Raw genomic sequence first — 11,912 nt, 5'->3', positions numbered from 1 at the left:
TGGTTGAGAATGACCAAGCTAAGATCCTGTGGGACTTCCAGATACAAACTGACAAACTGGTAATGGCCAACCAACCGGACATAGTAGTGGTGGAAAAACAGAAGAAGAAGGCCGTAGTGATAGATGTAGCAATCCCAAGCAATAGCAACATCAGGAAGAAGGAACATGAGACGCTCGAGAAATACCAAGGGCTGAAAGAAGAGCTAGAAAAGATGTGGAAGGTGAAGGCACAAGTGTCCCCGTGGTAATAGGAACATTGGGGGCTGTGACCATATACTGCCTGGCCAAATCCATAACACACACAGGCAATGGACAAAGATGCTATCAAAATAATCTACCAATAAACACTGAACAGTCTGCTGACAACTAAATATTTTTCTGGAAAAAAAAAAACATAACTTGCAAATAAAGTTTTAACATAAACTGCAAACAAATAAACAATACATTTCTCCCAAACACCCCCCTCTCTTGTATTGGCCACTTGGTGCAGTCCAGGTCTAGTGGGAGGTATTTAAACCTGCTGTTGCCTCAGTCCAATCTTTTTTGTCAGAGCCAATGGACCAGGAACACGGTAACTCAAAAGAAAAATTTACACACATTAACACTACAAAATTTACCAAATGTGCATGCTTCATTGATTAATTATGTATATCTAATGGCAAAATCAAATACCAATCCTCTACCTACAACTTAAAGCTACACACGAACAAAGAAAACAAAAGATTACCTACCCAACCAATTCTACTACATCTTGAAGCAATGATGTGTTAAAGTACCATCTTTTATGGGGTTTAATAGGGATTTGAATATTTAATTTGAGCGAAATAAGAGCGTGGTCACTGATTATGATTGAGTGAATTGTGGTTTCTGTCACATGTTGGGTTAGTGAATTATCAGAAAAAGGTTGATTCGCGATAAAGGCTGATGGAGGGAAGAAAAATATGTGTATTCTCTAGATGAATGATTATTCATTCTCCAACTATCGCAAAGACCGTAATAATTCATATATTGCTTTATAACTTCTGTAGAATGCCAATTTCTTGTGTTGGTGGAAGAGTTGGATCGATCAAGTAACATGTAGTATATTCTGAAGAGGGGAGATATAAGGGGGGGAGGGAACAATAAAGAGTAAATAATAAACAGTGTAGAGTTGGTGTGTGTGTGAATGTGGGCATGTTGGTGTTTGTTAGTTGAGGGCGACTGAAGATAAAACTGTCAAATGGAAAATAGGAGGTAAAAAGAAAAGCGGACAAATACAGATGCAAACAAGCATGGTACAAAAGACAAGGTAACGAGGGAGGCCAGGAATGTTTGTAGGAGGGCGTGTGAATTTTTATGTGTGTGTATTTCTGTGGCGAGAATGCTGGTCAGGTATCATTTAATATACGACTCAACAGTCACTGGTTGTTAGATGTAATGTGGGAGATCATACTGTACATAGTTATGTTCAGGAAGCACCAGCTAATCAATCATTTGTCACATTTTAAGGCCTTCTCCACACTGCCATTCAAGAACATCTTGACAGCAGATCAAAAAGCAGTGCTTTGCTGCCCTCTTTGGAGATGTGATGAACTGTGCTTAGTTGCACCTGTAACCCCACCTAGCAATGATGTCACTGTGCCCTGGAATGCACTTATCAAGGTGATATGTTAAGCCAGTGCAGCTTCTCAGGGAGTGTTAATAAAATTGTGGAGAAATCCCAGAACTGGCCTAAATAAATGTTTTTAAGCTGTAGAATGTAAAGTACCCCAGGGCTACTGAAACAAGAGGACGGGACGTCGATGGTGGTAGATATGTCCCTGTGTATAATTTCAGTCACTTTAAGTAGTGCTGGACACAACGACACCATGCTGCATGTGCAACAAATTAAATGTCTGTTTTTTTTTTTTGTTTTTGTTTTTTTTTGTCCAGGGTTTTGAGGGGACGCTGGTTTGGGAGAGTCTAGACGCTGCTGGATTGACCACAGTCAACTCCACCTCTGTGCAGCTCAATGGTGGAGGAGGCGTCATCGAGTTCTCCTCCGTGTGTACTGACATGGCATCAGACATTCATATATAAAAAAATATTCTCAAGCTTTAAAGTGAAGGAAAAGTTCAAGAGGTTAAAACTTTTTTTTGCTCTTTTCTTGGAATTGCAGATTGCAGAGGGCTTATTGCCTCATAGAAGTGCTCTTGGATTTCCCGGTTTGGCTGGAGGGTTCACATTTACTATCTACGGTCAGTCCAGCAGCAGAATTAATTCTGAGCTTTTTATGAAAACCGTTCGATCAGAATCACTGTGAGCCAGCTGTTTTAAAAGGAGTGTCTGTGTAAAACTTCAGAAACATTGTTCTTTCTGGCAGGTTATGAGATTAGCTCCTTGTTCGCCTCAGGGCTCTTGCATTGCATGCCAAATGGGAAATAACATTTTTCCCCCATCTCTCCCCTGTTGTTTTAGATTATTGATTTTACCTCCTCAGTGTGTTTGCATTTGAGTTTATCTGAAAATGGACTGTAGCCATTTTGGGGGAAAACAAAGTTAAATTCACCATTCAATATCTCTGAAAACAGAACTAATGATCCACTGTAAAATAGCACAGTTTTTTAAAATTGTTTGCCAGTTAGTGGTTTCAGTTATTATCCCTCAAACTGGCCTTCATTTATTCAAAGTCCGAGTGAATAAAAAGATAATGTGCCTTTTTTTTTAAACAATCTCATTTTGTGCCAATATTCTATCACCATTTTCTCCAGTTTATCTAGTTCTCTATTTCTTTGTCATTATCCCCATCATGTACCTCTCTGTGCCCACCTCCCACCACTTTGCTGTCAGATGGAGATGGCCTGTTGGGGCTCCTGCAGGGCCGCCCGGCCAGGATGAAGCACCATACCTCCAGGCTGAGGCAGGAGGACGAGGCCTTGCAGCAGGAGAGCCTGAGGCACGGCGACATGGTGTTCGTAGACGTGGTAGATACCTACAGGAATGTGCCTTCCAAACTGCTTCAGTTCTATAAATGGTATGCCAAGTGCTAATGACTCATTTCTTTGTCTCCAAATTGCCTGGGTCCTCAGAGGAAATCAGCAACCTGAAATGAAAGCGTGTTGTCGCCTCAAAATGTCTTTCTATTGGAGTCACAATTGCAATCACACAGTCAGGGAAAAAATACAGTCGTGAGTCATCAAGTAGTAAAATATACAGAATGGTCTTAAGCCTTAAGTTTTATTTATTTGCAGGACCTCTGGCCCTTGACTCTCAGTGGTATTTCAGAGCAAGTCCGCTTTGGAATATAGCAAAAATTAGGAGGTGGACTTTAATTAATGTTGGAAATTCCCTGTCTGGCAGGTCTGTGGGAAACGCTGACTTTAATCTTCTGCTGAAGACGGACGATGATTGTTACATCGATGTGGACTCAGTATTAATGAAGATTGACCATAAGGGTCTCAAGCGCAGCAATTTCTGGTGGGGGAAGTAAGTAGCTTTAGGTGTTTGATCCTGTTTTATATTCTAATTTGAATTTTGTTTGTGATTTTAGTCCACTTGAGTTTGCGGCTCCAGTGCACCGTCAGAACCGAACTTTAGATGACTGGAGCAGAAGTGCTCTGCACAGCTAAAGTGATGATGGGCGGGTGAGACGGGAGGTGATGATAACCTATCTGCCGTCCTGACCCAGTTTCAGGCAGAGCTGGGCAGTGGATCGCATTGGGAAGTGGCAGGAGCTGGAGTACCCCAGTCCAGCCTACCCGGCGTTCGCCTGTGGCTCAGGCTACGTGGTCTCACGTGACCTGGTGCAGTGGCTCGCCAGTAATGCGGAGAAGCTCAAGGCCTACCAGGTGGAGTACAAAGCACCAAGCAACTGTGGTGAAATAGCAGGTTGATATTTGAGAATATAATTTAGGCAATCTGTCCTGGATATCTTGTTACAGGGAGAAGATGTGAGCATGGGGATATGGATGGCAGCTGTTGGACCACAGAAATATCAGGTGAACGAGGAAAAATAGCTTGAATGACATCCACATCTGCCAGTTCCAGTGAAACAACATGATCACAAATGATTTGGTTTGTTTCACTGACAACATACTGATCTAATATGTCACCATCTGCGGTGTTTTCACAGTCCACCGAACCTTTATCAAGATGAAACAAGCATTTAATATCTGTCATAAAGAAATATTAGAAAATAAGAACTAAAAAAAGTAGAAAATGTAGTCTGTTTATTTCTTTTCAGGAAGCAGAATGTTACAAAAAAAGTATGTTAAGAAGGCAAATCTTGAAGTTTTGCAATATTAGAATCTTAATTATTCTAGCAGTTTGACTTTTGTTTGAGACATGTTCCGTCTCAGCTTGAACAATCCACCGAAGGCCTGCTCGGTTCAGTGTCCCCTGGGTTATAAATCAAACTTTGGTTGTATAGCACCTTTTATTCAAGTGCATTACAAGTGAAAGAAGCTAAGAAGATTAATGGGGACAGTAGGAAGATAAGCAGTACAACAGTGGGACATGACCATACGTTATGATAAGAATCACTGGTACTTAATTTAAGTGAGTTTAATTTAAAATGAAAATATACAATATAAAATATAAACATGAAATGTCAAATGTTGCTTTTGGCTGAAACGTGTACATATTGATTTCCACAAAAAACACAGCAGCAAGTAGGACTGAACTTTGTCATTATTTTTCACCTCTCTGTAATTTATTGTTTCATTTTGTCACTAACCTTTTATACTTTCTACAGAACTGCATTCTATAGTTTGCCTTACAGCTGTGAACATATGAACAGTTTACATTTGTAATATACAAAAAACATTCTACAGTAGCCTTTTAGCACACTCGTATTTCCTCTGTGCATTTTACTGTACATATTATTTGAGCATGTAGCAAAAAAAACCCTTGTATTCAGATATTTTCCGGTGGAGTCGGTGTTAAAGCTGCCACAGTTCAACAGGATTGTTTTGGATTAGTCTCAGACGCATGGAGCTCAGCCCATCACAGGTGCATGTTAACAATTTAACCCGAGCCAGTGTATGACTAATAACCACATCGGTGTGAGCATGTTAATAATGCCACGGTCATGTCCCCTTTGCTGTCACCAGGACCCCGGCTGGCTGTGTGAGAAAGAGGGTTACCTGGACATGCTGTCGTCCCCCCAGCACACAGCCGAGGAGCTGCACATCCTCTGGGACAGAAAGAGGGCCTGTGGAGACCCCTGCGGTTGTCCCTGGGGCCACTAATGACCTGGATCACACCACACTCACTACGTGACACTCTGGGTAACGTGCACTCAACACTGGTTGTCCGTTCTAATTGTGGGATTTCTTTAAAACCCTAAAGAGTTTTATCAGATACTATGATAGATTTTTTGTTGGAAAACATTCCTAAGATTTTATTGCAGATTCTTAATTTTAACAAAACACTGTACCAACATGATAAAACATTTGCAGCTTCAGAGTAGCAGTAGCATATTTCTCTAGTGGAAGAGACAATGTGGAAAAAGACTGGACTAAAATATGCTGTGGTACTGTGATAACTGACAGGTAAGGACCCACATGCTGTCATCATGTACAGAATCACTGCTGTAAGTTACTTTGTAATAATATTATCGGTATTCAAATACTTGACAGACTTAGACCTTTTGATTTAAAAGGGATATCCGGTGGTGTTTTAAAGATGACTGCTTTTCATTGTTATAGTTTATAAATTATTGTCTGAAGCTTTTCATCATCTTCGCTGTTTGTTTCACGACAAGTGTTCTCACAAACAGACAGTTTGTACTGTAACTGTCATTGTGCAAATAGTGATGTGGCCTTACTGTGTTTGTTAGGCATTATACTGTGTGTACACTTGTGAAATCAACACAGACTGAAACCTTGGGAACTCAACAATGCAGTCAGATTGACTGCAACAGAGGTTTAACACTGGTTCTATGAAACCCTCCTACAGGTAATAAAGAACACGCCAGAGATGAATAACTTCCTTGTTGTTTATTTTGGGGATGGTGCACACGGTAAATCCGTGTTGGATCTTTGTTGAGTGTGAAGCTTTGTTCTTGCTGTTGCTGCTCAGAGAAACAGAGCAAACACTCTTTGCTCAGGCTGTTTATAGAAATCAGGTATTTCATCTTAAAAAGGAATGTGAAAACACTGTTTTCTTGAGACACTGAGCTGGACGCTGCTGGAATGATGAACAGGGAAACCTCTGGAGTGGCTTCATGTTAATCAATAGGGCTGGACACATCCAGCCATCAGCTAGTACACAAAGACTTTTAAAATGTAGCAAACATGGTAAATGAGCCTTCTCTGAGCATATGCTTTTAGTTGCTGCAGTGGTGTTTGTTGTTTGAGTATAGCCATGTGATTGATGTTGAGTCACTAGGATTAGATTGCCTTGCTGCCTATTTTTGAAAATAATGAAATACAATGCTGAATATTTTACTAATGTAGGATGATTCAAGTCATTTGTTTTATTTAGGCCTGTCCTAGCTGCCAAGAAACCTATTCCTGCAATTAACCTGAGATCTGAGCACACATTCCTCTTCCTATGAAGCCCTCCTCCTCTACATCTTATCCTTTCACCTCCTCTTTTTCAGTGAGCTGCATGCTAACAAAGTCATATCCGCATCTGTTCCACTCTTTTGCATAGATAAGGACAGCATTTTTCACCCCATCAGCCTTTCTCACTGATTTGGCTTGAAGCCCTTCATTGTTAACCGAGAGAGGCGTGGAAATAACATGCAGGCAAAAAAAGGGCTCATTTCTCATTTCTGCTCTAGTGCTTCTTTAGAGGATGAAGTTTATTGAATTTGTCTAAACTTTGATTAGCACTGTAGGGATATTGTCACTCGCTGATATCAAAGGTTTAAGTTATTAGCATTTTATTTCCAGAGATGTGCTCTAAATCTTCTGCCTTCTTTTATTCAAGCCATGTTCTCTCATACATAGTATTCCAACCAGGCGACAACTTGAGACAAATTGCACCATGTTTACCTACAAACTGCAGTTTTGTATTACATTATGAGCCTTCTTAAACTTCTCCCTCTTAATAATTTAACTGCTCACTCTTTTTACTGTCAAACGTCCCCTTAGTCCTGCCAGTATACACTTTATAAAATAACATAATTCACTGTGCGGACACACCTGTTTTGCTGAGATCTGCTTCATGTTTGGAGGGGAAAAAAGACCTATGTACTGGCAAGAGTTAGCTGGTGTGAAATGATGTTGTGTCAAGGGGAGCACTACTCAGAAATTCCTTTGTTCTCAGTGATCAATATCTGCAAACATGAAGTCGCTCGCAAAGCTAAAGAAGCAGAACAGGGCATGAAGAAAATATCCCAGCTCATCTTACTGACCCAGAATATCTGATTCATTCAAATGTTTGATATAAATAGACCCCACGCGGTTTGAATCATCTATGCCCTTAAGCGTCGGTAATCTTTTCTAAGCAACGACAAGAGTACAATTCCCTGAACCACTGACTTATTTTCACTCTATTAATATTTTGCCATGAATGTGCAATCATCCATTCAGCCTGTGACAACCAACAGAGGGAACTTGGACGCTCAAGTTAATTGTATATATGAAACCCTTTTCATCCTGTCTCTCACCTCTTCCCAAAACTCATCATCTTCTTCTGCTGTTTCTGATTGAACACAAGAATGTGTTGACATTACAATTTTGATGTCGGGTTCTGGCAGACACTTAATTTTACTTGTGTTGAAGTATTTTTGCTACCCAGTCAGATGAGATTAAGTAGCCTACCCCTTAATTGACACCACTCACCGTGTTCCAAATGTGTTTATAAAATGATTGTAACCTGAATTTTATTTGACATGACACCTTATATAAAAAGGTATAACTGTTACAATATTGTTTTTTTTTTTTATATACAATGGAATTGCCATTGTTTAGGTTGCTTTGGTCAAGTTTGCATTTGTGATACCACTTTGAGAGGTAAAAAAAGTTGGATGTGTGTTTCTTTTAAATATTCAGAGGTGTCTCTTTATTTTTGTCCTGCCTAGCTAAATACACGAGGGTCTGAATATTAGGAACACCTCTGCATATAATGTAGTCCAGTACAACACCACCTTTAGCTATGACCTCAATTATGAACATACAGTATAATCGAATGTATACACTTATGGCAATTTCATCAACAACTGAAACATTTTGAGCTTCATAAACACAGATGTTAAGGTGGAAGTGTTGCACTGAAGTGCATACAATTGCACAGGTGTACCTAATAAAGTGGTTGGTCAGTGTATATTTGGAATACTAAAAGGACTCATTATGCAGAATGGCACAGTTCACAGTAATGTATCATGCTATAATTATTATTAATGATGTATTATAGTGAATATCACATTTAATGTAGCAGCTGCGAAAAGTGGAGTTAATGTTAAGTATCTTATGTGTTTATAATTCGAAATACTTTACTGATCCCTACAAGCTAAATGGTCTTATACTTGTATAGCGCCTTTCTATGCTTTTACAGCACACTCAAAGCGCTTTCACATTATTCGGCCAGTCACGCATTCGTCGGCCATTCACCCATTCGCACTCTCGCGCATTCACACACCGGTGGAATCACCAGGAGCAACTGGGGGTTCAGTGTCTTGCTCAAGGACACCTCGACATGTTGACTGGACAAGCCGGGAATCGAACTGCTAATCCTCCGGTTAGGAAACGACCCGCTCTATCTACCTCCTGAGCCACAGCCGCCCCCGCTACTCAGTAGTATGTAAAGTCTTATGATTATACTGTCTTCTGTTAACTTAGTTCAGCATCACACCAAGTTGTTTGCCTATTTCATGTTTAGTCGAGCTGAGTTATTTAGTTGATGTGCGTCCTTGCAACTTGTGGTAGGGATTTACTGTTTTAGACCAATAACTATTTAAGTACGTGTCATTAATGTTTTGTTTTAGAGAACAGTGGAAAACATCAGTACATTATGGATACAGTGAAAATGTACCTGTGATCTCAAAGTGAAGACCCCATGATTCAGATCAGGCACAGCTGTCCCAGATCCTACAGAGAGGAGCTTACAGTCTGCTGAGTGGCATGCATCTGCATACTCATTCAAACAACTTCATATTCTTAGACTCTCCTCGTAGAGCATTACACATCGCTGTCAGTCAGCCTTCTCCTCTGTGTACACTAAAAAGAGGGGGAAATCATTTATTCATGACATCCAGCATCAGTATTTCTGACTGATTCTGATTCATAGGAATGAGGGGATATTATTAGACACAGAACGATTCCCTAATGGGGCAACATTTTCATTCCCAATTTGCAGTTGTACTCCCTCTCTCATTTCCATTGCAGCTACGGTGTCCCTGCAGGGTGAGGGTTCTGGCTGTCACTTTTTGCAAACATTTGCAGAACACAGCTGCGAAATGTGACATTTTGGATCACTTAGATGATAACATTTGGTGGAAAGCTAGGTATTGGGCAGTACACAGAGCTACATGTCTTTGACAAAGTTAGTGGATCATGGAGTTTCATAAGCCCATTCGACCCGTGCTGCAGTAATATGGCAGATTTACTATGATAGTGTTTGCAAAAGATAATTAGCTCAGTCATTACTAAACCATTGCTGACAGTTATTGTCTTAAGAGGATCATAAATTAGCTCATCTGTCTCATGATGAGATTGTTCGAACTACTTAATCATTTGGTGTAACCTGATGCAACACTGGAAATGTCATGATGTCAGCAAAGTGAATGGAGTTGTCCTCAGTTCAGCTTTAAAGAGCCTTCATATGCACTGCCATTACTGTGCAAAAGCTCGGAAAAAATGTACATAAAATGAAAATATTACTGTTCTTCATCCCTTTTGATTACACTCATAACCCTGGTCTCATTTGAAAGGTAACCGTATAAATTTACAGCCAAAAAGTCAAAATGCGTATGTGATCCTGAACCAAAGTTACAGTCACACAAACATGGTAGAAAAGTGTTTGTTTGTTTTTTTTTTATCATATAAAGCCTGTAGTATTAGATATTCAGTGATAAACACTTTGGAGTATCACACATCTATACCACTCTGTCATAGTAGCTGGTGATGGCAATAAATACGAGCTTTCTACATTGACTTCCATTTCTGCCAAAAATATTGTTACAGCAGGCCACTTGATATTTTTGTACAAATGAATATAACAGTCAATTACTCTGTTTAATTCACAAAAATAATGACATTGAATAAACTTTAAAATAAACTGTTTATTGTGTAGCCTTCAAATGAATGACTACAAATCAGTCCAAGGTCCTTTTATACCGACCTTTGCTGTACTCTTTGAACTCGTAATTTTATTGACTACAGAGCTTGTCAATCATTCTGCCAAAGTCCATGACTGGCTATAGATTGAGAAGAAGTCAGGTTGTCCCTCACCAAGTAGTTTGGCTGATTATTAATGACTGACCAATGAGAGCTACGCGTATATAAATGACGTGTTTTATTGATGTGTGAAGCCGAACATGATAATATGGCATTGGTTGGGTATTATTACTACTTATTATTTAATTATTACTATATTATTGGTTGGGCAATGGACAAGACAATGGCCCAAGTAGAAAACAGGAACTAATGAACACTGCTGATCGAAATCACAAATGGGACTACGGTGGTCTGCACATTTTCTCCATGACAGAATGTTTGTTGGTTTAGGTGGATTTTCTTCATTGGAATCTTGTGATACAACTACAGTATGTCCATGCACATCTTGGCTAGAGACCATAGAGAAAGGTAGGGAGCAACTGTTCTGTTGTGTGTGGCGTTTGCTGAAAAATGAAAAACGGCTGTTGCAGTGATATGACTGACCCCAAAATGCTTTACGTAGCTGAGATTGTGAGACTTAGATCTTTCTAATGGTGTTGGATATTGCATGGTGTAGTTGTGTTTGGGAGAGGTGTGGAACAGCGCTCACTGTCACATGGGTGGGACGGTGTGTGGTAACAGGCTTTAAAGGGGAAATGAGACGTTTAGCTACTAATGCACTTGCACAAGGCAAGTTTGGTTAAAAGGAAGCAATATAAAACAAGACTCCTTTGACTTTTTAGTCCCTACAACATCCAAAACACTCCCTTTACAGCTACAGACACTATTTTCCACAGTGCTGAGTAGTAGGCTACTCCCTGTGATAAACAGAAATTCATGTGTACAATTGCTGGAATGTGCCTTTAAACAGTTTAAAGTCAAAGAAGACAGTTTTATGTATGCTACAATGATTGATTGATTGAAGGTAGAAACAAGTGAGAACTTTCTTATTCCACTCAATCCCAATGGGACATGAGGGCACAGTGAGATTTTTTTAGAAACAATTGAGTGCTGGCATAATTATGCATGAGAACATGCTCTGGCAACAGTGATATGAATATGATATTGTAACCACACTGTAAAGTGAAGGAAACCTTTTAGGAACCTTGTGCATCAAGCAATAGGATTGTCAATCATGTACATTTTTAACAAATGTAAAGACCAAACTATCGATGATTTGATCCTACTAAGGACAGTCTCTGTAACTATATTCTGATTTAGCGTATTTGTGCCATAAAGCTCCACTGTTGTATTGAGCCTTTTAACAGCTGTGATATCACTAGACCAAACTGGTGGCTAGAAATAGTCCCCAACAAGTGTTTGTGTTAGAATCCTTTTGCTAAAAGTGGAAAGTCATGCAGTAGTCATGCTAGTGGTTGTCTTAGATTCTTGTTGAGAAATAAAATGTTGTGCCAGCTGTAGTGCAGCTCAGCAGCGGAGGACTGCATTTGTTCTGGTGTAAATGTGTAGATCTGTACATCTGTCAACAATAGTGCACCTGGAAAGTTTGTCAGGAAAGTTTGCTGAAGTAAGCAGCATCTATTTCCATTCTCAGCAATGAGGTTTTCATATTTTTGCTGTTGTCACAGAATATTTATGAAATAACCATTGAAGTGCAACCAAGCATCA

At 39.7% G+C, this 11,912-nt stretch overlaps 1 protein-coding gene across 2 annotated transcripts in view; it reads left to right on the top strand.

Annotated features, from left to right (window-relative positions):
* Positions 1-7,741, top strand: part of b3galnt2 (beta-1,3-N-acetylgalactosaminyltransferase 2) — a 16,731-nt gene extending 8,990 nt beyond the window's left edge. The window contains exons 6-12 of one of the 2 annotated variants that reach the window (XM_020604035.1): positions 1,912-2,022; positions 2,138-2,216; positions 2,809-2,992; positions 3,319-3,444; positions 3,647-3,806; positions 3,900-3,956; positions 5,070-7,741. In XM_020604035.1, the coding sequence (XP_020459691.1) occupies positions 1,912-2,022; positions 2,138-2,216; positions 2,809-2,992; positions 3,319-3,444; positions 3,647-3,806; positions 3,900-3,956; positions 5,070-5,207 (855 nt within the window). In that variant the 3' untranslated portion in view covers positions 5,208-7,741. Of the gene's footprint in view, positions 1-1,911; positions 2,023-2,137; positions 2,217-2,808; positions 2,993-3,318; positions 3,445-3,508; positions 3,624-3,646; positions 3,807-3,899; positions 3,957-5,069 lie in introns of those variants that run through there. The other variant, XM_020604043.1, reaches the window with a different exon arrangement.
* The last annotated feature ends 4,171 nt before the right edge of the window (positions 7,742-11,912 follow it).

The sequence above is a fragment of the Monopterus albus genome, unplaced genomic scaffold, assembly GCF_001952655.1.
Source record: "Monopterus albus unplaced genomic scaffold, M_albus_1.0 scaffold3.1, whole genome shotgun sequence".
Lineage (NCBI taxonomy): Eukaryota > Metazoa > Chordata > Actinopteri > Synbranchiformes > Synbranchidae > Monopterus > Monopterus albus.
Note: the sequence above shows the minus strand (reverse complement) of the source record. Positions and strands in the feature narration are given on the sequence as shown.